This window comes from Apodemus sylvaticus, chromosome X (genome assembly GCF_947179515.1).
Source record: "Apodemus sylvaticus chromosome X, mApoSyl1.1, whole genome shotgun sequence".
Lineage (NCBI taxonomy): Eukaryota > Metazoa > Chordata > Mammalia > Rodentia > Muridae > Apodemus > Apodemus sylvaticus.
Window position 1 is genome coordinate 34,158,303 of NC_067495.1, and position 22,792 is coordinate 34,181,094.

The following is a 22,792-nucleotide window of genomic DNA, read 5'->3' on the forward strand; positions in this document are numbered from 1 at the left end:
ATGTGTAAGCCAACCCTGATTAAATGTTGTTCTTATAAGAGTTGCCTTGGTCATGGGTCTGTTCACAGCTGTAAAACCCTAAGACAGAACTTGGTACCTGGGACTAGACTGTGATAGGCCAGACCATGCTTTTGTCTGAAAGAATGTGGATTTGGGGACTTCGTATTTGGAAAACAATGGAATGCTTTATGTGGGGCTTAATGGGCTATCCTAGTAGGAATCTGAAAGACTTTGTGGCTGAGATTGATTTGAACCCTGCAGACCTGGCCCCAACGGGGTTCAGTGTGGAAGAATATCAGTATGTGGCATAGAGACTGTTTTTGTGGTATTTTGGGGAAGAATGTGGCTGCTTTCTGCCCTTGTCTGAAGAGTCTATCTGAGGCTAAGATAAACGGATGTATATTAATTGCATTGACAAAGGAAGTCTCAAAACAGCCTGGTGTAAAGTCTGTTGTGTGGCTACTAAAGCTCATCCTTATGAAGAACATTTTAATGAAAAGGAGCAAGCTGAAAAAGGAAAAATACAAAATATATGGTTTGAGTATTAAAGGGGCACTAGGAAGTAGAATGGAGCTGAATCCTGTGTTCTAGCAGATAACAGATTAAGGAAGTGGGACTTTGAGGCAAGATACTAGAAATTTAGATCCTGGCTTGGAGATACGCATGCCGATCACTGAGTTCAAGGTCAATCTACAGAGCAAGATCCTGGGCAGCCTGGCTTAGGCAGTGAGGGAGTTGGAAAACAGAAAGCTGGTAATAATGTAATAGAACAAGGGGGCTGTGTTCCAGCTCCTGCAGGCAGCAGAACTCAGCAGCTTCAGCCATGTGGCTCTGGCTTTAGAGTGAAAAATAGAAGGAATCCTGGGACAATTGATACTGGTTAGCTGGAGCTAAGAAATTAGTGGTAATTAAGAAGAGACTAGCATCACTGAGGTGAAATCTTCTACATAGATTGAGGTGAAAGGAGCTGTGTTCCAGAGATAGCCAAGGTTGTACCTTGTGCTGCAGCTATACTTGGTAATATGTAAGAATCACCAAGGAGGTACTGTAGGTTTTGAACGCATGAAAGTGACATGAACTGCAGCTGAGGCTTGGCATTGTGTGAGAGGCCATGGAAGGCCATTGGTGAAGGTGTAGCCTCAATTGCAGTTGACAGCCCAGGACTGAAAGGGTCATGCAAAGGAGTTGAGGCTTGGCACTATGAAGAGAGCCTGTGAGAGGCTATTGGTGAAACTTAGCTGCAGCAGAAGACCCCAGTGTCGTGGAGATGCCAGTACCAAGGGATGTAATCACCAAGAACAGCAGTAGCAGTGGATCACCCAGAACTTAGAGTGCTACAGAGGGCAGAGCAGGAAAAGGGACACCAGCCCTTTGGAGGAGCCCAGAAGAGCATGTGTGGATTCCAGACATTGAAACAAGAAACACTGAAGTTGCCTTGGAGACCCCAAGTTGTTTGAGATGCCAGAGCAGTGGGCTGTCTGCTGAAGAAAGCTGCTAACAGGGAGTGGAACCAGCCCAGGGGAAAGAAGTTTGTTGCTGATATCTGAAGACTGCTTTACCCTTAGCCATGGAGATGCAGAGTTTGGAGTTTGCCCAGCTGGTTTCCTGTCTTGCTTTGGGGATTACAATTAAGTGAATTTGGATGACTCTCAGAAGAGACCTTGAACTTTGGACTTTTAACACTGCTGAGACTATTAGCTACTATGGGGACTTTTGAAGTTGGCTAGGTGTGGCCCCCATTGACTCTTATGTTTGGACAAGCCGATAGGGGCCGGGGAGTGGAATGTGATGGTTTGTATATGCTCTGCCCTGGGAGAGGCACTAATAGAAAGTATGGCAGTGTTGGAGTAGGTGTGGCCTTGTTGGAGTAGGTGTGTTGCTGTGGGTGTGGCTTTATATCCTAGTCTTAGCTTCCAGGAACTCAGTCTTTTTTTAGCTAAATTATATATTTATTTTTTATTAGATATATTCTTTATTTACATTTCAAATGATTTCCCCTTTCCTGGTCCCCCCACCCCGAAAGTCCCATAAGCCATCTTTCCTCCCCCTGTTACCCAATCAACCCCCTCCCGCTTCCCTGTCCTGGTATTGCCCTACACTGATGCATCAAGCCTTTCCAGGACCAGGGAGGGGCCTCTCCTCCCTTTGAAGTCCAACAAGGCCATCCTCTGCTGCCTATGTGTCTGGAGCCATGTGTACTCTTTGGTTGATGTTTTTGTCCCTGGGAGCTCTGGGGGTACTGGGTGGCTCATATTGTTGTTCCTCCTATGGCTCTGCAAACCCCTTCAGCTCCTTGGGTCCTTTTTCTAGCTCCACCATTGTGAACCCTGTGCTCAGTTCACTGGCTTGCTGAGAGTGGCCCCCTCTGTATTTCTCATGCACTAGCAGAGCCTCCTAGGTGACAGCTATATCCGGTTCCAGTCAGCAAGTAATTGTGGGCATCGATAATAGTGTCTAAATTTTGTAACTGTATATGGGATGGACAGGAAGTCAGTCTTATAGAGGCCTTCAGATGAAGCTGTAGAACTCTCAGCTCCTCCTGTACCATGCCTGCCTGGATTCTGCCATGTTCCTGCCTTGATGATACCTGACTGAATCTCTGAACCTGTAAGCCAGCCCCAATTAAATGATGTCCTTATAACAGTTGCCTTGGTCATGTGTGTGTTCACAGCAGTAAATTCTAACTAAGACACATATGTTCAGGTTCTCATCCTAAGAAATGATTTACCTTATTATAGGGCTCTCTTGGCTATCAAAAATTTTACTGGTCAGCCTGGATAATAGAATTTTTTCCTTATGTATGCACTGATATCTATATGCACAATGTTTTTAGAATACACGATTGTAAAACAACTCCTACTTCTTCATATGTCCATGAATCTATATTGCATTAATGTGTGCATCTTTGCTTCTATTTTTCTAAGAGATAAATTAATAGAGTAAGAGGAATGAAGGGCATGGTGTGCCAACACTGACCAGGCATTTTGTTGTAACAGCTTTTATTACGTTTTATTACCTCTTCTAAGTTGTGAGTATTAAAGAGAGCTTCACTGATTTGCTTTACGACTCAGCATGAGCTTTTGAAATCTTGTAATAAACAGTTTAGAGATAGGACTACCAACTTTTGTACAAGACAGGGTCTGTGTTCCTCGCTGTCCTAGAACTCACTTCTTAGACCCGGACTGACCTCAAACTTGGAGATATGCCTACTTCTGCCACCTGAGTGCTGAAATTAAAGGTGTGCTACTGCTAGCTAAGACTAATGATTTTAAGAAGAGTTCCAAAACTGAGCCTCCAACCGTTAAATTAAGGATAGATCACCACTGCCACCATTGGTGTCACCCTGCTTTTTATGACACTCACAGCACCCTCGTTCTTTCCCATGGCCAAGTTCTTGGGAATCTAGAGATGCAAGTTTTTTTAATATATTTTTTTCCTGTTTCCTTTAAATTGATAGTATGTCTGATTTACAGAAAATGCATAGGTTAAAACAAAACAAGGCATTGTTTTTTCTTTAATTATGGTAGAAGTAAAATTTTATCATTAATGGTCATAAAATACTTTTAGATCATGAAATATTAAGTTTTGAGGTTTCAGCTTTAAGACAGTGAAGATCATGCCTCTTGGTATGCAGATGGGACTCTGCTGTACCCACACTGATAATCATTGCTGTATTATGTCCATAAACAGGTTCCTGGTATAAATTTACCTGTCAATCAGCTGACTTACTTCTTCGCTGCAGTCCTCATTAGTGGTGTTGTACATGAAATTGGACACGGTATAGCAGCTATTAGGTAATTAGACTTAACTTTCTCTTTTCTACTATATGCAAACAAGCTTTTCATTTAAGAGGACTTCTTCCTAAAATCCTGCAAATTTGATAAGTTTTTTTTCTTCTGTAGATATTATTCAATGTATACCCACCATTTATTCCTTTGGGGAAGCTTCTCTTTTTAAAAAATTAATATATAGCTGATATGCCCTTCTAATGATGTAATCATTTGTGATCTATGTCTTTCTGTCCTTTGCTTTATACCAGCATGATTATAACCTAAATGCTTCAAGGTTTTCCTCTAGTCCTTTTTATTTTAAAAGTTATCTATTATGTATGTGTGTATGTTTGTGCATGCATGCATATGTACACACATGGTGTGGCATACTTATGGAAGTCAGAGAATAAGTTGTGGGAGTCGTTTGTTCTCCTTCCACCATGTGGGTCCCAGAGACCCAACTCAGGTCATAGGATTGACAGAAAGTTTCTTTACCCACTGCCCCATCCTCTAGCATTCCTGAATTCAACCCTTTGCCATTGCCTCAAAATGTTTTGTCAGAGAGTGAGTAATAGGAAAGAAGGATTTCTCTAACCCAGGCTAATATCAGACTTAGTGTCTTCTGGCTTCATTCTTCCAAGTATTAGGATGATAAAACATGTACTACTGTACATGGCTTTACCTTATCCAACTGAAACAATTTCCTGCTTCTGTTCATGTCCTATGTTGGGTAGAACAACAACAACAAAAAACCTGGAAGTGCTGGGTTCAGTGATATCTAAGATGGGAAGAAGGCAAGGTGATTCCTGATTCCCTGATACCCCATAACAAAGTCTACCATAATCAGAAACATACAGACAGGAATGTTTCATCTTTTTTGTGTGCATGTACCAGGGAGAAGGCAAATCACTGTTCTGGAGGAGAAGATTAATCATTATTGTTTTCCAGTCATTTATGAACAAATTTAGCTACAGCAAAGAGACATTCATCATAACATAGCATATTTGATGTGTACACTACTGGTTTAAAGAGGCAGTTAACCTTTAAAAAAATGTGGCATGTGTATGTGCATGTAGGAGGATGAATACATGTGCCACATGTGTGGAGGTTAAAGAACAACAATTTTCAGGAAAACATTTCTCTCCTACCAAGTGACTTCTTAGAATCACACATAGGATGTCAGATCCTAAGTTCAATTCTAGGAAGCATCTTTATTAACTGAGCAATCTCATCAACCCCAGTTACCTTTTATAAATCAAAAAAGGTTTTGCTTTTACATGTTTAGCCTTGTAACCATTAGGGTTTTGTATCTCCAAACATTATTATTAATAGTTTCATATTTTACAATATGTTTGTAAAACAGTTGGATAACTTTTTAATACTTTCTATTTATTCTTTGAAAATTCCACACACATATATATAATGTATTTTGATCATATCTATCCTCCATTTCTTGCCTCCAACTCCTCTCAGGTCCCCCATATCTCCCTCCCAAGTTCTCCCCACACCACTTAGTAAACCTCTCAGTCAAGTTAATGCTGCCAGTTATCTACATGGTTGTAGTGCCATCCACTGGAGCACTGACAATCTCCCAGAAAGTTATCAACTGCCAGTAACTTCTCAGCTAGGGGAAACACCTCAAGCACTTCTCCCTGATTCATAATATACTGTCGACTGGTTTGATCTTATGGCTTTCTGCAGGCAGCCATAGCTGTTGTGAGTTCATGAGTGTACCAACCAAGTTACATCTGGAAGACAGTGTTTTGATGCAGTCCTTCCCAAACTGGCTCTTAAAATCTCTTTGCCTCCTCCTCCACATTTCTCTGAGCCTCAAGGAAATGGGTGTGTGATATAGATGCCCCATATATGGCTGAACTGTCCACAGTTACTTATTGTCTGCACCTTGACCAGTTGTGAATCTCTGTATTAAGTGCCATCCACTGCAAAAAAAAAAAAAGAAAAAAGAAAGAAAGAAAAAGAAAAAAGAATAGCAAGCTGCTCTAATAATGAATGAACGCATCACTAATCTATGGATATAAAGATAGTTAATTCTATATCTATTTAGCTTAATCGGGGCTTGCTTACCGTTTCAGAGGTTTAGTCCATTATCATCATGGCATGGAATATGGCAACATGCATGGCACTGGAACAGTAGCTGAGAACTTTATATACTGATCAGCAGGTAGGCGGGCAGAGAGAAGAGACTGGGCCTGGCATGGGTTTTTGAAACCTTTATGCCTGTCCCCAGTGGCATACTTCCTCCAGCTAATCGACACACCTATTCCAACACCCCCTAGTCCTTCCAAACCTTTTAAAGAGTTCCACTCCCTGGTGACTAAGCACTCAAATTTATGAGCTTATGGTGTCCGTTCTTATGTATACTACACTTCCCCATCTATAGGGTTTTGTCCAGGTTTAGCAAGCACGAGTTGCCTCCTCTAGAGCACACCTAAATCCAATCAGAAATGTAGTTCTCCACATAACAGTCTTAGCAGACTGGTTCATGTTATAAATCATAAGATTTATAGCTGAGTAAGACCACTGATCACTTTTCTGCACTAGCAGACTGCACAGCACCATCTGCCACTATGAGCTATTAATGTTTTTTAACAAATATCCTGACCAACAAAGAGTGAATTATATAGTTGTTTTATATTATTTACTATTAAGGTGCTTTCTTTATAGTATCTGTTTGATTCTAGGAAACTATTAAATCTATAATATGTATTTATAGAAATGAAGTGGTAGAAAACTATTCCTTTTAAAGACTCTCTTACCGTTAACTCTTTTTATTTTTTTAAGATTTATTTATTTATTCCCCACCTCCTCCCCTTTCTCCCTCTTGTTCCAGCTTGGCCCTGCTCACTCTGGCCCATAGGTTCTTTATTTCTTTCTATTACGGATGGTTGTGAGCCACCATGTGGTTGCTGGGATTTGAACTCATGACCTCTGGTAGAGCAGTAGGTGCTCTTAATGGCTGAACTGTGTCACCAGCCCCCATTAACTCTTTTTAAATGTACTTAGTATTTGCTGGACAGAAATATACTTACATAAATCTTGAAACTTATTTATAATAACTAAGGCAAATGAACGTGTTTGAATAATATGCTTGAGTTATATATCCCCCTTTGTCACCTGAAAATAGGTACTAGTATGCTGTAACTTTCTATCATTGATTTCTCATAGTATTATTAGCTATTACTCTCTGTATATAAAATTTTAATTATATATTCAACGATAGAAAAATCCTAAAGTTCTTAGCAATTTAAGTGTATTCCTGAATTTTCTAGTACCTAGGCCAAATCTGTATTACACTATTTTTAAGTTATGATTATTAGTTTTTATTCTATATATTATATCTCTCCAGGAAGATTACTTTTAAAGATTTGAATTATGGTGAATTTTAAGATTGCATCATTATTAACTTGACAAATGCAATAATATTAGTAAATTCCTTTTTCTTAATATGATTTTTTTACATGTTTTCTTAGGGAACAAGTTCGATTTAATGGCTTTGGAATTTTTCTCTTCATTATTTATCCTGGAGCATTTGTTGATCTGTTCACCACCCATTTACAACTTATATCACCAGTCCAGCAGCTAAGGATATTTTGTGCAGGTAATAAACAGACTTAATTATTTTTAAATGTTTACCTATTATTTGAATTTTGGTTTTCTGTGGTTTTATTGAAAGTAGTCTCATGAAAAATAACATTTGGATAATAAGTTCAGCTTATTATAGCATCTCAAAAGCAACTTTAAAAAAACAATATAAATTACTAAAAATTTAAATTAAAAGCGGGAGGGAACACTTTATATTTACTGAAGCAAAGCCATGATCAAAACCTGAAACAATTATGAAGAATATCAACTTAGCTGAAATATACAAAGAAATGTGCCAAAGTCAAGAGAGAACATGAGAAGCCAGTCACATGATAAATCATAATTCAAGAATGAAGAAAAGATGGTGTGCAAGGATTGATGCTGAACTTTAGCACTGTCAGAGTTCAATCAGACAGAAAGATTCAGCTGGAGATATGCAATTATGGAGGGGAGAAATTGTGGGAAAAACAGATCCATCTCAGCTAAAGGAACACAAGACAAGTCTGCCTCAATCCTTAATTGGAATAACTAAGGCTAAGCAAGTATGGAAATAGAATTTTTGGGCAGGAGACTGTTGTATAAGATAACTAACATGAAATAAAAAAAGGAATTGAGGTGGGGCCAGCAACATGTTTCAGTGAGTAAAGACATTTGCTGCCAAGCCTAATGACCTCAGTTCAATTTCTAGGTCCTACGTGGCAGGAGGGAGAAAGCCGAGATCTACAAGTTGTCCTCTGAGTGCTGTGGTTATGCCATGATGTATGCATGCACAAAATAAATAGAATGTAATAAAATTTACTTTAGGAACTAGAGAAAGCTCAGCAGTTAAGAGCTCTTGATACCCTTGAAGAGGGGCTAAATTTGGTTCTCAGTACCCACATAGTAGTTTACAGCCCAGGGGATTCAATCAGTATACTGACCTCCACAAGCTATGTAGGCAAAACACTCACAAATATAAATGACTCAAAAAAAATTGTTGTTTTAAAAAAATGGCAATGGGTAAAGTAAAAAGCCGTAAGTCTGCATTCAAGATTCTCTTACTTTCTTATCAAGTAAATAAGATGCTATACTTGCGATAAGTCAGAAATTGTGGTTTGAGTGTCATAGTATACAGTAAATGATCTGAAAAATACATTTAAACATTTCAAGTGATTATATTGAATGAAAGCATGAAGCAGACAAAAGAAACAAAAGACCTTATATCAAGTGATAATATAAGCCAGCTTAAAAAAAACCAAAATACATTTTTCTTATATTATTATAAATTACCCCAAACACAAATGAGATCAACCCTACTGTTAAAATGTCAGGTTGAGATATAGTTCACTATAGGTTGCTTATGTAATATCTATGAGACCCTGGATTTGATCCCTTTAAAAAGCCCTTATTTTAGATTTTAAAAATACCCCCATCGGAGTGGCCCCTTGTTCTGGAAAGACTCAGTGAAGCAGTATAGAACAAAATCAGAACAGGGAAGTGGGAAGGGTTGGGTGGGAAAACGGGGGGAGGGAAGGGGACTGATGGGACTTTCGGGGAGTGGGGGTCCAGAAAAGGGGAAATCATTTGAAATGTAAATAAATATATCAATAAATTAAAAAAAAAATACCCCCATTGGCCAGGCGGTGGTGGAAGACGCCTGTAATCCCAGCACTCTGGGAGGCAGAGGCAGGCAGATTTCTGGGTTCGAGGCCAGCGTGGTCTACAGAGTGAGTTCCAGGATAGCCAGGGCTACACAGAGAAACCCTGTTTCAAAAAAACAACAACAAAAAAAAAAAACAAAAAAAAAACAAAAAAAGAAAATACCCCATTTATGATCTTTAATCTATCAAAAAATTACTATAATATTAGAAAATAAAAATACTGTCTGCTAATAATAAGGAATGTAATCTACCACGAAAACTAATAATATGATTCTTATTCTATGAAATACCAAATCACTAAATGAAATAGAAAAAGTACAAAGAGATTTATAAATATAATGTATTCATCAGCCACACAGTGGTGGTGCATGCTTGTAATCCCAGCATTTAGGAAACAGAGGCGGGTGGATTTCTGAGTTCGAGGCTCACCTGTTCTACAAAGTTGAGTTCCCGGACAGCTAGAGCTATACAGAGAAACCCTGTCTCAAAAAATAATCAAAAAGAAAAAAGAAAATACAAACAAAAACAAACCAAGAGCTGGGCAGTGGTGGCGCACGCCTGTAATCCCAGCATTCTGGGAGGCAGAGGCAGGCAGATTTCTGAGTTCGAGGCCAGTGTGGTCTACAAAGTGAGTTTCAGGACAGCCAGGGCTATATAGAGAAACCCTGTCTCGAAAAAACCAAAAAGAAACAAACAAACAAAAATGTATTCATCTTGTAACATGGTATTAAAATAAGTAAGATCATGGAATCTTATAATTGGTTTTATAAAAATAGGTAAGTCATACTGTATGTTATGAACACAGGGAGATAATTTATTTTAAAATGCCCATGAAATTAACGAAGAAATTCATATACTTACAGATCTCAACTCTAAGTAATAGTAGGAAAATTAGTATAAAATTGATAAATCTAAGAGTTATTTTGGAAAAAATTAAGCAACAGGAAGAAACAGCTATTTTTGGTTGAAAGGTTAAATGTCAAAAGCACTTGTTGCTCTCACAAAAGACCTGCACTCCCATGGCGGGTTACAAGCATCTGTAGCTCTAGGTCCAGGGGATCTGATGAACTCTTTTTTTTTTTTTTTTGACTTCTAAACCTACCACAGGTGCATATACATATATATACAGGGAAAATAAATCAAACACTCAAAATAAATCTTTTTTAAAAGAAATAATAGGGTAATTAATAAATATAGAATCAAAATATGAGAAATTATAGAACCAGGGTGATAAATCTAAGAATTATTTGGGGAAAAAATTAAGCAACAGGAAGAAACATTTTTTGGGGTTTTGTTTTTTTGGTTTCTTTTTTCAAGACAGGGTTTCTCTGTATAGCCTTGGTTGTCCTGGAACTCACTCTGTAGACCAGGCTGGCCTCGAACTCAGAAATCCACCTACCTCTGCCTCCTGAGTGCTGGGATTAAAGGCATGCGCCACTACCGCCCGGCTATTGATAGGACTTATTATTTAGATTGGTGACTAATATCTGATAAGCAGGAAATTGTAGCTATTGACAAAATCTGTATTCACATTGGTGAATAATATCTGATATACAGAAAATTTTATCAGTTTTTAGTGGTTTTTGTTCATCTATGCAAAATGTTTTTAGAAAACTGAATATAAGAATGGGAAAATAAGCCGGGCGGTGGTGGCGCATGCCTGTAATCCCAGCACTCTGGGAGGCAGAGGCGGGCAGATTTCTGAGTTTGAGGCCAGCCTGGTCTACAGAGTGAGTTCCAGGACAGCCAGGGTTATACAGAGAAACCCTGTCTCAAAAAACCAAAAAACCAAAAAACCAAAAAAAAAAAAAAAAAAAAAAAAAAGGAAAAATAGCTGAAATTAACTAATCAGGCTATTAAATCAAAGGGGAAAAATTATAAAAGTTGATAAAGAATTTCTCTAAAAGTTTTATAGGTAGAATAATTCAAAATCCTGAATAAATTGTTTTCTTAAAAAAGGATTAGAAAGTCTGATAATGTATGCCATAAATGTACCCATCATATAAAGCGTTTTAAACATTAAATAATTGCTGAATGTCATTGTAGTAGCCCTTTACCTTTGATATTATAGTACAATGCAGTTATAATACATTGTGAACCATGTTTTATTTATACAATAACTATTGTCTGGTAATGTTTATATTGAGGCAAATATGTTGATATACATTGTTGTATTAGGATATATTTTATAACATTGACTTGTCAAAGAACTATCATAATTTAAGTTTACTACATGCATAGTACTCAGAGAGTATTCTCAGTTGTTTTTACACAATTTCTATTCCATATACATACACATTTTATTAGAAATAAAGTCAAAAAGGAAAAGTAATTTTAGCATAAACTTTTCAGATATATACAAAAAGCCACTAAACTTTTTGTTCATTATTTTTCATAGATGGATTTTTGTCGAAGGTTTAGGTTTTTGTGGTTTTCTTCTTTGCCATATGGTCTCACTATGTTCAGGCTCATCCTGCCTCCACCTTCAGAATTGAGAATGTAGACATATGTATGCCCTCTAATACTTAGCAGAAGTTAAGTTTTGTTTTATTCAGAAAATACGGCACAGATGTATATATAATATGTATTTATAATGCATATAAATATATATAATAGATACGATATTATATATAATGTATAACATATATCAGAATTATATATTATATAACATGTATAATATATATTTAAATATGATATATGAACTATATAATTTATATATTTATATTTTATTACATAATATATTACATATTATATATCATATATTATAATTACATTATATGAACACATTTATATAATATATAATATATTATGTATTATGTTATATATTATATATATTGTAGTAAAGCATAAAATATGGTATATTTCAATATAAGAATGATTTAATATAATATTGTAAAGTTTCTAAAATGAAAGTTTACTATTGAGAAATTTTTCTTATCTAACATGCTAAGACTAAAAATTAACATATTAATATTATAAAAACCACACTTAATAAAGGGAGTAGTTGAGTGTTTCATGTATTAATTTATTAAATATATAAAAGGACAAAACAAGATATTACTGATATTAACTGTTGGCATATATATTAAGTATGTCTTGTAGTTAAATAAAGGGAAATGAATAATTATAATTGAGCTGAACGTATGTAGCTCAGCAGTAGGATATTTGTGTAATATTGAGATACAAAGTAAAAAAATTTAAAGGTATAGACTTTCTTTTTTCCTAGATCTGACATAAGCCCGGCATAGGTTAAAAAAAAAAAAGGAATCAATTGAAATGAAATATAGAAAAGTTCAGTAAGGAACCTAGATGGGAAATTTATATTCTGTCAGTAACTAGACTGGAGGACAGAAGGAAACCCAGGGAAGGTTCTGCAACTCCTGCAGGAAGTTGCACAGACAAGTAGGAGCAATCAAGTAGGAATGCGCAAAAGAAGCTTTCTTGATGGTCTGTCACAGTTTAGTGACGTATCCAGTGGCGTGAACAGTGACGTATCCAGTGACGCGTTCGACGCATGCGTCTTGTCCTCCGGAAACACCTATAAGTTCCTCCGGAAACTCCTTAGTACCTCAGACGAGGACGACGGCGGCTTTTTTCCCTGAGGCGCGCGCTTTTCCTCAAGCTCTCGGGTTTGTTTGGTTTTTGTTGTAGTTTTGTAGTTTGGGGGTTTTTCTTGTTTTGTTTTATTTAGCACGCAGGCGCGTGCTTTTCTTCCCTGATTTTTTTTCTACTCCACAGCTCTCTCCCACCTGCTTGCTACCCAGGACCGGTACGGGAGTCTCCGCCATGGCCTCAGAGACAGAGAAAATTATGTGTCTCACCACAGAAAACGCAGAGATTCCCGCTGATTTTGTGGAGCTGCAGCCACTCAATGATATCGAGGCGGTTTCTTTGGAAACCAACGTAAGCCAAACCATCGAAGTGTATGGAGATGTAGGTGTCGATTGGGCGCATGGTGGCCACTACCACTCTCCTTTTATTGCTCTGCAGCCACTTGCGGGCAGCAACCTGAGTAATGGAGATCATGATCAGGAAATGATTTTCGTGCAGACACGAGAGGAGGTGGTGGACTACCAAGACCCAGACAACCTACTACTTGGTGCTGAATTTGAAAGCCAGATGGTTTTGCCAATTCATGAAGACGACTATCTCCAGCCGACCACTGCCTCTTTTTCTGGCTTAATGGCGGCAGAGAGTGGTCAAGATGAGCTCAGCCCCCTTGGAGGGAATCTCTGTGGTTTGACGACCATTATCGAGGCTGGTGCAGAAGAAGGCTTGGACCCTGACCTGGGTGACAAACAGTGGGAGCAGAAGCAGATACAAATCGATGGTCTTGATGGAGAATTTCCCTTCACCATGTGGGAAGATAATGAAAAAGAAGATCCCGTGGCTGAAGCACAGGCTGGTGAGTCAACCCCCGATTATTCTGAGTATATGACAGGGAAGAAATTTCCTCCTGAAGGAATACCTGGCATTGATCTTTCTGATCCCAAACAACTGGCAGAATTTACTAGCATGAGACCCAGAAAGCCAAAAGGAGACTTTCCAAGACCTATAGCATGCTCTCATAAAGGCTGCGGGAAGATGTTCAAAGATAATTCTGCTATGAGAAAGCACTTGCACATCCATGGGCCTAGAGTGCATGTCTGTGCAGAATGTGGCAAAGCTTTTGTTGAGAGTTCGAAGCTGAAACGGCATCAGCTGGTTCACACTGGAGAGAAGCCCTACCAGTGTACCTTTGAAGGCTGTGGGAGACGCTTTTCCCTAGATTTCAATTTGCGCACACACGTGCGAATCCACACTGGAGACAAACCCTTCGTGTGCCCATTTGATGCCTGCAACAAGAAGTTCGCTCAGTCGACAAACCTGAAATCGCATATCTTAACACATGTTAAGAACAAGTGACCATTAGAAAGAAATGAGAAGATCCTTTTGAAGACTGGGAAGTATTTTATAGTAATGTGCCTGAGACTAAATATGCCCCTAGTTTGAATAGTTTCTAGGAAAGTTATTGCAAATGAATTTTATACATATCTGAAGTTTATGTTTTGATAAAGCAAAAGTTAAGTTTTATATTGATAAGATGCTCTATTTTATACTGCAGTAGTATTTTGCAAAGTTTGGTTTCAACAGGAGACTAATTCACAAACCTCCTATTGTTGCTAATGATGGCCTTTGTTTTTATGCTGGAGTGTTGAGATATTTGGTTAACAAGAGACAAAACTGTGAACCATTCCTAAGATATCTTATATTCTGCAATGGTAATTTTATGAAACTTGGTTTTAACAAGAGACTATTTCAAGAACTAGATATCCCAAGATGACTTGTTTTATTCTACAGTGGTATTTTTATGAAACTTGCTTTCAACGGACTAATTCAAATGGTCTGTGCTATTTTGCACTGAAGTTTTTTGACAAGTTTGATTTCAACAGGAGACTAAAACCCCACTGTTGCTAAGATGTTCTACGTTATTCTGTGAGATGATTTTTTTGTGAAGTTTGGTTTCAACAGGGGACTAAATCACAAACCTCATATTGCTCAGGTATCCTATCTTCTGCAACAGTGTTTTTTTTGAAGTTTGGTTTCAACAAGAGACAATTTCACGAACTTCATATGCTAAAATGACCCATATTATTATTCAACAATGGTGTTTTTATGAAACTTGCTTTCAATAAACTTCATTTTATTGTAAAGTTAATTTTAACATTTGAGCCTCAAAACATAATGTTGCTAATATGTCCTGTTTTGCTCTGTAGTGGTGTTTTTTGAAGTTTGGTTTCAACAGGAGACTTAATTCATGAACCCCATATTTTTGTTAAGATGTCTTATTTTGCAATGTTTTTTCTGTGAAATTTGGTTTTGACAGGAGAATAATTCATGAAATTCATGTCAAGTTACATTTTTTTATACAACTATGTGAAAATGGGACTTTTGCATTCTCATAAATATGAAGTTTACTTACTGTGCTTTAAAATTGTGTGTGCTAAATGCTCGTGCTTATACTTTTAGGAATGTGTTTAGTAATTGTATATCTGATTTCTGTGGAGTTGATGTTTGTAAAAGTCTTTTAAGAATCGACAGTTTTATGCATTCATATTATTCTGATACAGAAACTTTATAGGTTTGTTTGCTGTCTTAAGTTTGGCAGTGTTCTTTGATACCAAGACATTTTGCACAAGTTTATTTGTATTATTCAGTATAGAATGTTAGATGACATAATTTTATTAGCCAGTTTAAACATCTTTTAGTCACTTTATCCCATCCCCAAATATTATTTAGAGTGCTGATGTTGAGTGTAATTTCTTTGATCAATTAAGATTAGTGTTGATTGCATAACATCTTGTCTTCAAATTGATTGCATATTTGGTGTATACTTTAATGTTATAGAAAAAGCAAAAATAAAACTGTTTGAAGAATTAAAAATAGCTTGCTTGTGTGAATATGGTAGGTTAAAAATAAGGCAAAGGGAAACTGCTGCTGGCATCAGTTCAGTAACAGCCAGGAATGCTAACATCTGGTAATGCACAAGACAGTCACCTGTGACAACGAATTATCTAGCTAAACTGTCCATTGTCCAGCTATTAAAAAAACTGTGCTCTGAAGAAAGCATAAGTGGTAAGTATTTTAAAAATGTACTTAAAAACAAATCATTAATATATGAGATTGGGGTTTTTTTGTTTTTTGGATTTGTCGTGTCCCCCCCCCCCACTCCTGTGACAGGGTTTCTCTGTGTAGCCCTGGCTGTCCTGGAACTCACTCTGTAGACTAGGCTGGCCTCCAACTCAGAAATCTGCCTGCCTCTGCCTCCCCAAGTGCTGGGATTACAGGCGTGCACCACCACTGCCCAGCATGAGATTGTTTAGATGAATGAAATGTATCTGCTTCACACATGTCCACACTTATTCATCATTAGCAAATTCAGAATTTAGAGGAGTAACAGCACCAACTGCAAGCCTGGAAAACCACTGGAAAGGTCATCTGTAAGGTCAAGAAACCAGTGCTATTGTGTGACTCCACTTTTATTCACTTGTCCATGCCTGTTTCTGTTATTAGCAACAGGGCAGGAAGGGGCAGTGTTTGTCCAAAGGAAATTTTAATGCATGAATTAGAGGTTTTCATTGGTTTTGATTGTTCTGTTTTTAGACAAGTTCTTACTCTGTAGCTTAAGCTGGGTTGAAATTGACAATGTAGTCCAGGCTGACTAGAGCCCAGTATTGTGTTTCTTTTTAAATAATTATTCCAGTGAGATAGATGCCAGATTCAAACATGGTGGCAAGTTTTCCTTAAGAGAGCCTACCACAGCATTGTCATAATCTTTGCTTCAACTGATTTACAGTTTTACATCGCATGTACCATGTTCACATTTTCCACTTTCCACAGCATATTATCAGAATTGTCAGGAAAACTGGACAGCCAGAGAGCCACGATTAGAGATGTTCAGAAGGCACACAATATGGCACATCTCTTCTGAGAGACACATTCTCCTAAAAACATGAGACTAAAAGTAGTTTAAAATACTTCTGACAGAAATGCATGAAAATTAGCCCCCTTCTATATACTGTTACATTGACCTTCTCCCCCCGTGATAGTCATAACCTTCCCTGGTTCAGTATCCCACTCTACTCTCTTTGTACCAAAAGAAAAAAGATTTTATCACATAAAAAACTACTTTACACTTAAAAAATATGATAAGGTAGGATCTCCCCCTTTTTATAGATGTTTCTGGAGCTACTAAAACACTGCATAGATGAAATAGTTGATAAAAATAACCCTCTGGAAAACTGGGCAGTGGTGGCACAAGCCTTTATCACAATACTAGGAGGCAGAGGCACGTGGGTCTCTTAAGTTCGAGGCCAGCCTGGTCTACAGAGTGAGTTCCAGGACAGCCAGGGCTACACAGAGAAACCCTGTCTCAAACAACACCCATCCCTCTGAATTGTACAAAAAGGGAGACAGACATGATGCATGGTTCATCGGACATGGCTTCTTTTTTCATACTTCAGAGACTGGACCCTCATTTTAGGACTCTTGGTTAGATATTTAGTTTCTTGGTCAACCACTTCAGAGTGTTTGGCCTTTGCTCCCTTCTTTCCTTTTGTTTGTACTTTTTTGTACTTTTGCAATTTTGTACTACCTTACCCACAAATCCTTTGAGATCTGTTTTGGCTTGGGAGGAGCAGTCACCGCCCCCTAGTGGAGAAATTCTCGAGGCCCCCCCCCCATCTCACACTTGCATTCCTGCTTAAGATACACAAACAGTTTTCAAAAGCAAACTGATCATCACAAACCTGTTAAAAGCAGGTTAAGCGATCTGTAATAGGGAACTTTATAAATAGATTTAAGGGCCGGAGAAACGGCTGAACCCTTAAGAGCATGTATTCTTCTAGATACAAATGGAGTTCCCAGCAACCACACCTTCAGGAGATCCCTTATATCTGGCTTCCACAGTTTCTCATATACATTAAATAATTAAAAGGTTTTTTTTTTTTGTTTGTTTGTTTTTTTGTTTTTTTTTTCGAGACAGGGTTTCTCTGTGTAGCACTGGCTGTCCTGGAACTCACTTTGTAGACCAGGCTGGCCTCAAACTCAGAAATCCTCCTGCCTCTGCCTCCCAGAGTGCTGGGATTACAGGTGTGCGCCACCACCGCCCAACTAATTAAAAGGTTTTTTGTTTGTTTGAGACAGGGCTTCTCTGTGTAGCCCTGGCTGTCCTGGAACTCACTCTATAGACCAGGCTGGCCACGAACTCAGATCTACCTGCTTCTGCCTCCTGAGTGCTGGGATTAATGATGTTCATCACCACCACCTGGCTAATTAAAAGATTTTTAATGATAGTTTTATAATTCATGTTACCAGATTTAGGACACGGGATCAATAAGAATAAATATGGAAAAAATGTCAAAAGAAAACTATATTTGATAAACAATTTGATACTGAGGCATTGAACAACTTGGTGGATAAAGGTCTTACTGCCAGGCAGTGGTGGTGCACGCCTGTAATCCCAGCACTTGGGAGGCAGAGGCAGGTGGATTTCTGAGTTCAAAGGCCAGCCTAGTCTACAGAGTGAGTTCCAGTACAGCCAGAACTACACAGAGAAACCCTGTCTTGAAAAACCAAAAAAATAAAAAAATAATAATAAATAAAGGTTTTTGCTGCCAAGCCTCATGACCTGAGTCACCAGACCCTGCATGGGAGAAGGCAAAAATATTCTTAACAAATTGCACTTTGACTTCAATTTGTACACTATAGCACACATGAGCATGCACACACACACACACACTAAAATAATTAGATTTTTAAATCAATAATAGAGTTTTCAAAATCTTTCAAATTTCTTTGTGTGTGTGCAGGAAAATATACACAGGGGCTGTGAGTCAAAGGACAATTTACAGAATTCAGTGTTTAGGATCCTGCCATGGAATCCAGGTATTGAATTTAGGTACTCCGGTTTACACAGAAAGCACTTTAACCCACAGAATCATCTTAGTGTTTTATAAATTTGTTCAAAAACATTATGTACATGTATGGAAATAGCACCATGATGCTATAAATTATATGTTAAAAGAGTGCCGGATCTGACCACATAAATTTTAGCTGTTAAACCTGGACTTGGGAATTTGGCTTAGCTGATAAAGAATTAGTCCCACAGGCATGACAATTTGCATTCGGATCTTCAGCACCCATAGAAAAGGCCATGAAGACAGTTGAATATGTGAGTTCCAGGTTCAGCAAGAGACTCTATCTCATAAAATGAAGGAAATGGGAGGAAAGGTAGAGAATGATTGAAAAAGATACCTGATGTCAACTTGTGACTTCCACACTAGTGCACACACGTGTACATGTATGCACATATTCACATGCAAAAAAACCCCACTCTTCTTCATGGTTTGTTTTTTTGTGTTCTATGTTATAAGGTACCAGTTATCCTGATGTTACTCTCCATAATGATTTAATTATTAAAATTAAAAGTCTCTCTTTCAGAGTCCCACTAGGGATTTTAGACTGAAATTAAAAACTTTGTAGAGGAGTATATTTCTTTCTCTCTCTCTCTCTCTCTCTCTCTCTCTCTCTCTCTCTCTCTCTCTCTCTTTGTAGAGGAGTATATTTCTCTCTCTCTCTCTCTCTCTCTCTCTCTCTCTCTCTGTGTGTGTGTGTGTGTTGTAGGCACTGTATGCATGGGCGTATTCACCTAAGCATTCTCTGTGGAGGCCAGAGATGTCCACATACATCTCCCTTTTCACCCCCGCACCCCTTTCCTCCCCAACCCCAACACACACACACCTTGGTGAGACTTTGTCTAACTTAGAACTCATGATTTTAGAATGGCTAGCCAGTGAACCACCAGGATATGTCTATCTTCACCCCCAGTGCTGAAATTACACATAGGTGACCCTGTGCATGGCACTTATGCATATTCTAGAGGTGTCAGTTTGTGGTCATATGCTTGCATAGCAAGTGCTTTACCTACGAACCATTTCCCCAGGCCTAAGAATTTTGCTTTCTCATTTGTATATTCTTGAGGTATCTATCAAAGAACATGAATATGTTTAAATTAATGAGATATACTGTGTGTGTGTGTTCTATAAAAAAGGCATAGTTACACTGGGCGGTGGTAACGCATGCCTGTAATCCCAGCACTTGGGAGGCAGAGGCAGGTGGATTTCTGAGTTCGAGGCCAGCCTGGTCTACAGAGTAAGTTCCAGGACAGCCAGGGCTATACAGAGAAACCCTGTCTCTAAAATACCAAATCCAAAAAGAAAAAAAAAAAGACATAGTTAGAAGGTATTGAATCTATTTGTATTAAACCATAATCACAGTTTTCATAATTATAGTATTAAATGCATTTCAGATTTTAGTATCTGAAAAAAAGGCAGACTCTTAGTGAGCTCTGTCTGCTGCAGTAAGTAGATCCCTCTCCCTCACAACTCCTGGTCTATTTATGATCTTATCAGGATGCCCATGTGTTATGAAGTCCAGCAAGCTCTGTTATATTCTTGTCATTATTGAACTTAACAGTTGCTCTCTTTCTTTTCAGGTATATGGCATAATTTTGTCCTTGCTCTCCTTGGTATTTTAGCTCTTGTTCTCCTCCCAGTAATCCTCTTGCCTTTTTACTACACTGGAGTTGGGGGTACTTATCACTGAAGTCGCAGAGGTAAATAATCACCTAGGGTGTTCTTTCACCAGATGTTCTACTGTAACGCTTAGAATCCTTTCAACTGCAAACAATGTTGGGTTTTTTTTTAATGGGATGAAAGTTGTTTGGTGTTGTTCTGCACAAAAGCGGTTGTATCAAGATTTTGTGTGTGTGGTTTATTAATCAAGTGCATTATTTATCTTTACTGTTTATTTCTGATTTTCAGTACTAAGAGGAATGATAGGTTACCCATTTTGTAGGAGTTTTAAGTTAATGCCAATTCTGTATTTTCTTTACTACTATGATGCTATCAAGTCTGTGATTAGATCTTTTCAAGGGAAAAACTACCTATGTCTGTACATTTGGGGCTGTGTTTCCATAAAGACTTATCTTGTGGTTTCTGTCCATTAAGAATATAGTAAATTGAATTTGTAAAAATTTTATTTAATGTTTATATGTGCCACATATTATATGTGGATACCAGGCAAAGGCCTTCTAGAAGAGGGTGTTTGATCCCCTGTAGCTGGAGTTAGAGGTGGTCCTGAGCTGCCTGACATTGGTGCTGGGAACTGAACTCTTTCCTCTGGAAGAGCAACAGTGCCCACAAAATCTAGAAGAAGATGGGGGGATCTCTTGGAGCTGGAGTTAGAGCTGCTTGTGAGCCCCCTGACATAGGTGCCTGGAACAGGACTCAGGTCCTTGGAAGAACAGCTTAACTGCTGAGCTCCCTCTCTTGAATTTTTATTAGCAAGTATTTTGTGCATGTTTTATAGTCTGTAGTCATGTGGCTGCATACATGTGTGTGTGCGCGCAGAAGCATGTGTGTGTTGATACATATGGAGACTAGAGGTTGACATCACATGTTTTCCTCAATGCTCTCAGTAAAATAATAAATACTTATATATGAGACGGGGTCTTGCTATATCCTGAATGTTTCCCTAGATGTCCTGAAACTATGTAGAGTAGACTTGCCTTGAACTCAGAGATCTCCTGCCTTTGCCTCCTCAGTGCTGGGGTTAAGGGTATATACCACCCTACCTATGTCTCCCCCACTTAAAATTTTAAAAATTGTAATATTTTAAGTGTATGGATATTTTGCCTACATCATTGTGCCTGCCCGTTGCCCATGGAACCCAGAAAAGGTTTTTGGATTCCTTGGAATTAGAGTTGCAAACAGTTGTGAGCCACTGTGTGGGTACTGGGAATAAAATCCTGCTTTTCCAGCCTATGTTCCAAACCACTAGGCCATCTTTGTAGCCCTCCTCCTTGACTTTTGAGATAGGGGCTTTTCACTGAACCTGAAGCTCACCAATTTCTATGCTAACTGGTGAGGAAGTCCCAGGGATCTTACTGTCTCTGCTGCTTCAGTATTAAGATTACAGGTATAAACTACTATGTGTGTCTGGGGGCGGGGCTGGGGGTGCTAGAGATCCAAATTCAGGTCCTCATGCTTGCACAGCAAACATTTACCAACAGCTGCTTCCCCAGCATTTGTTTCTGTATATTTTGGATTTGTTTTTGTTTTGTTTTGTTTTGTTCTTACCCATTAAGACTTGCACAGATTTTTCTTTTTTAAAAAAAAGTATTTATTTTGAGGACAAGGTCTGACTGTATCGCCCTGGCTGGCCTTAGACTCGCAGTAGTCTACCTGCCTGTTTTTCACCAGTGCTGAAATTGTAGGGGTGTGTCACCACACTGAGCTTATTTATTTATGTTTAGAATGACAGCATTCATTTATATTCATTAGGTACATATTTGTTCAGTTTGTTTAATTTTAAACATTTATTTATGTATTTTATGCATATATATACATTTATGTACATGAATGCTCTGTCTTCATGAACACCAGAAGAGGGCATCAGATCCCATTATAGATGGTTGTGAACTACCATGTGGTTGGTGGGAATTGAACTCAGGACCTCTGGAAGAGCAGCCAGTAGTAACTGCTGAGACCATCTATCCAGACCCTGTTTTTTGTTTTCATTTTTTTAATTTAAAAAATATTATTGTTTGAGAAGTTTAGCCAGGTGGGTGGGTGGCGCACGCCTTTAATCCCAGCACTTGGAAGGCAGAAGCAGATGGATTTCTGAGTTTGAGGCCAGCCTGGTCTACAGAGTGAGTTCCAGGACAGGCCAGGGCTATACAGAGAAACCCTGTCTCAAAAAAAGAGACAGACAGACAGAGAGAGAGAGAGAGAGAGAGAGAGAGAGAGAGAGAGAGTTAGTTTATATAGTGTATTTTGATCATATTCGCTCCTCCCTTTAACTCCTCCCAGATCTACTCCCACCTCCCTGTCATCTCTCACAACTTCATGTCCCCATTTTTCCCCTTTAATTTCCTAACGTCTGGGCTCCAATTTATGCTGACTAGCTATATACTTCTGGATGTGGTGCCCAGCCACTGCATAGTGGTTAGTTGGCATTTTATTTTTTTTTCTTCAGTTAAAAAGTTTGGAGTTTTTCTTTGCTTCTTTGTTTTACTTTTAAATGTCACATTATGTGCATGGTTTGGGTGTTTTGACAGTTTGTGTGTCTGTGTAACACTTGGGTGCCTAGCCCCCATGGAGGACAGACAAGTACATTGGATTCCTTGAAACTTGAGTTAATGGCTGTTTCAAGCCACTGTGTGTGTGCTGATAATGG

The 22,792-nt window shown here is 38.4% G+C and overlaps 2 protein-coding genes across 2 annotated transcripts in view; both read left to right on the forward strand.

The window, feature by feature from the left end:
* Mbtps2 (membrane bound transcription factor peptidase, site 2) overlaps positions 1-22,792 on the forward strand; it is a 52,161-nt gene that overhangs the window by 18,333 nt on the left and 11,036 nt on the right. Inside the window, 4 exon segments of the mRNA XM_052170592.1 lie at positions 3,691-3,794; positions 7,262-7,389; positions 20,049-20,140; positions 20,142-20,168. Of these exon segments, the coding sequence (XP_052026552.1) occupies positions 3,691-3,794; positions 7,262-7,389; positions 20,049-20,140; positions 20,142-20,168 (351 nt within the window).
* Yy2 (YY2 transcription factor) lies at positions 7,291-15,389 on the forward strand. The gene is made up of 2 exons (XM_052170594.1): positions 7,291-7,389; positions 12,752-15,389. The coding sequence occupies exon 2, from the start codon at positions 12,800-12,802 to the stop codon at positions 13,916-13,918; it is 1,119 nt and encodes a 372-aa protein (XP_052026554.1). The 5' UTR covers positions 7,291-7,389; positions 12,752-12,799; the 3' UTR covers positions 13,919-15,389.

What these genes read in the sequence shown, in the direction of transcription:
- Yy2 (XM_052170594.1), top strand. Translation starts at nt 12,800, where the DNA reads ATGGCCTCAGAGACAGAGAAAATTATGTGTCTCACCACAGAAAACGCA.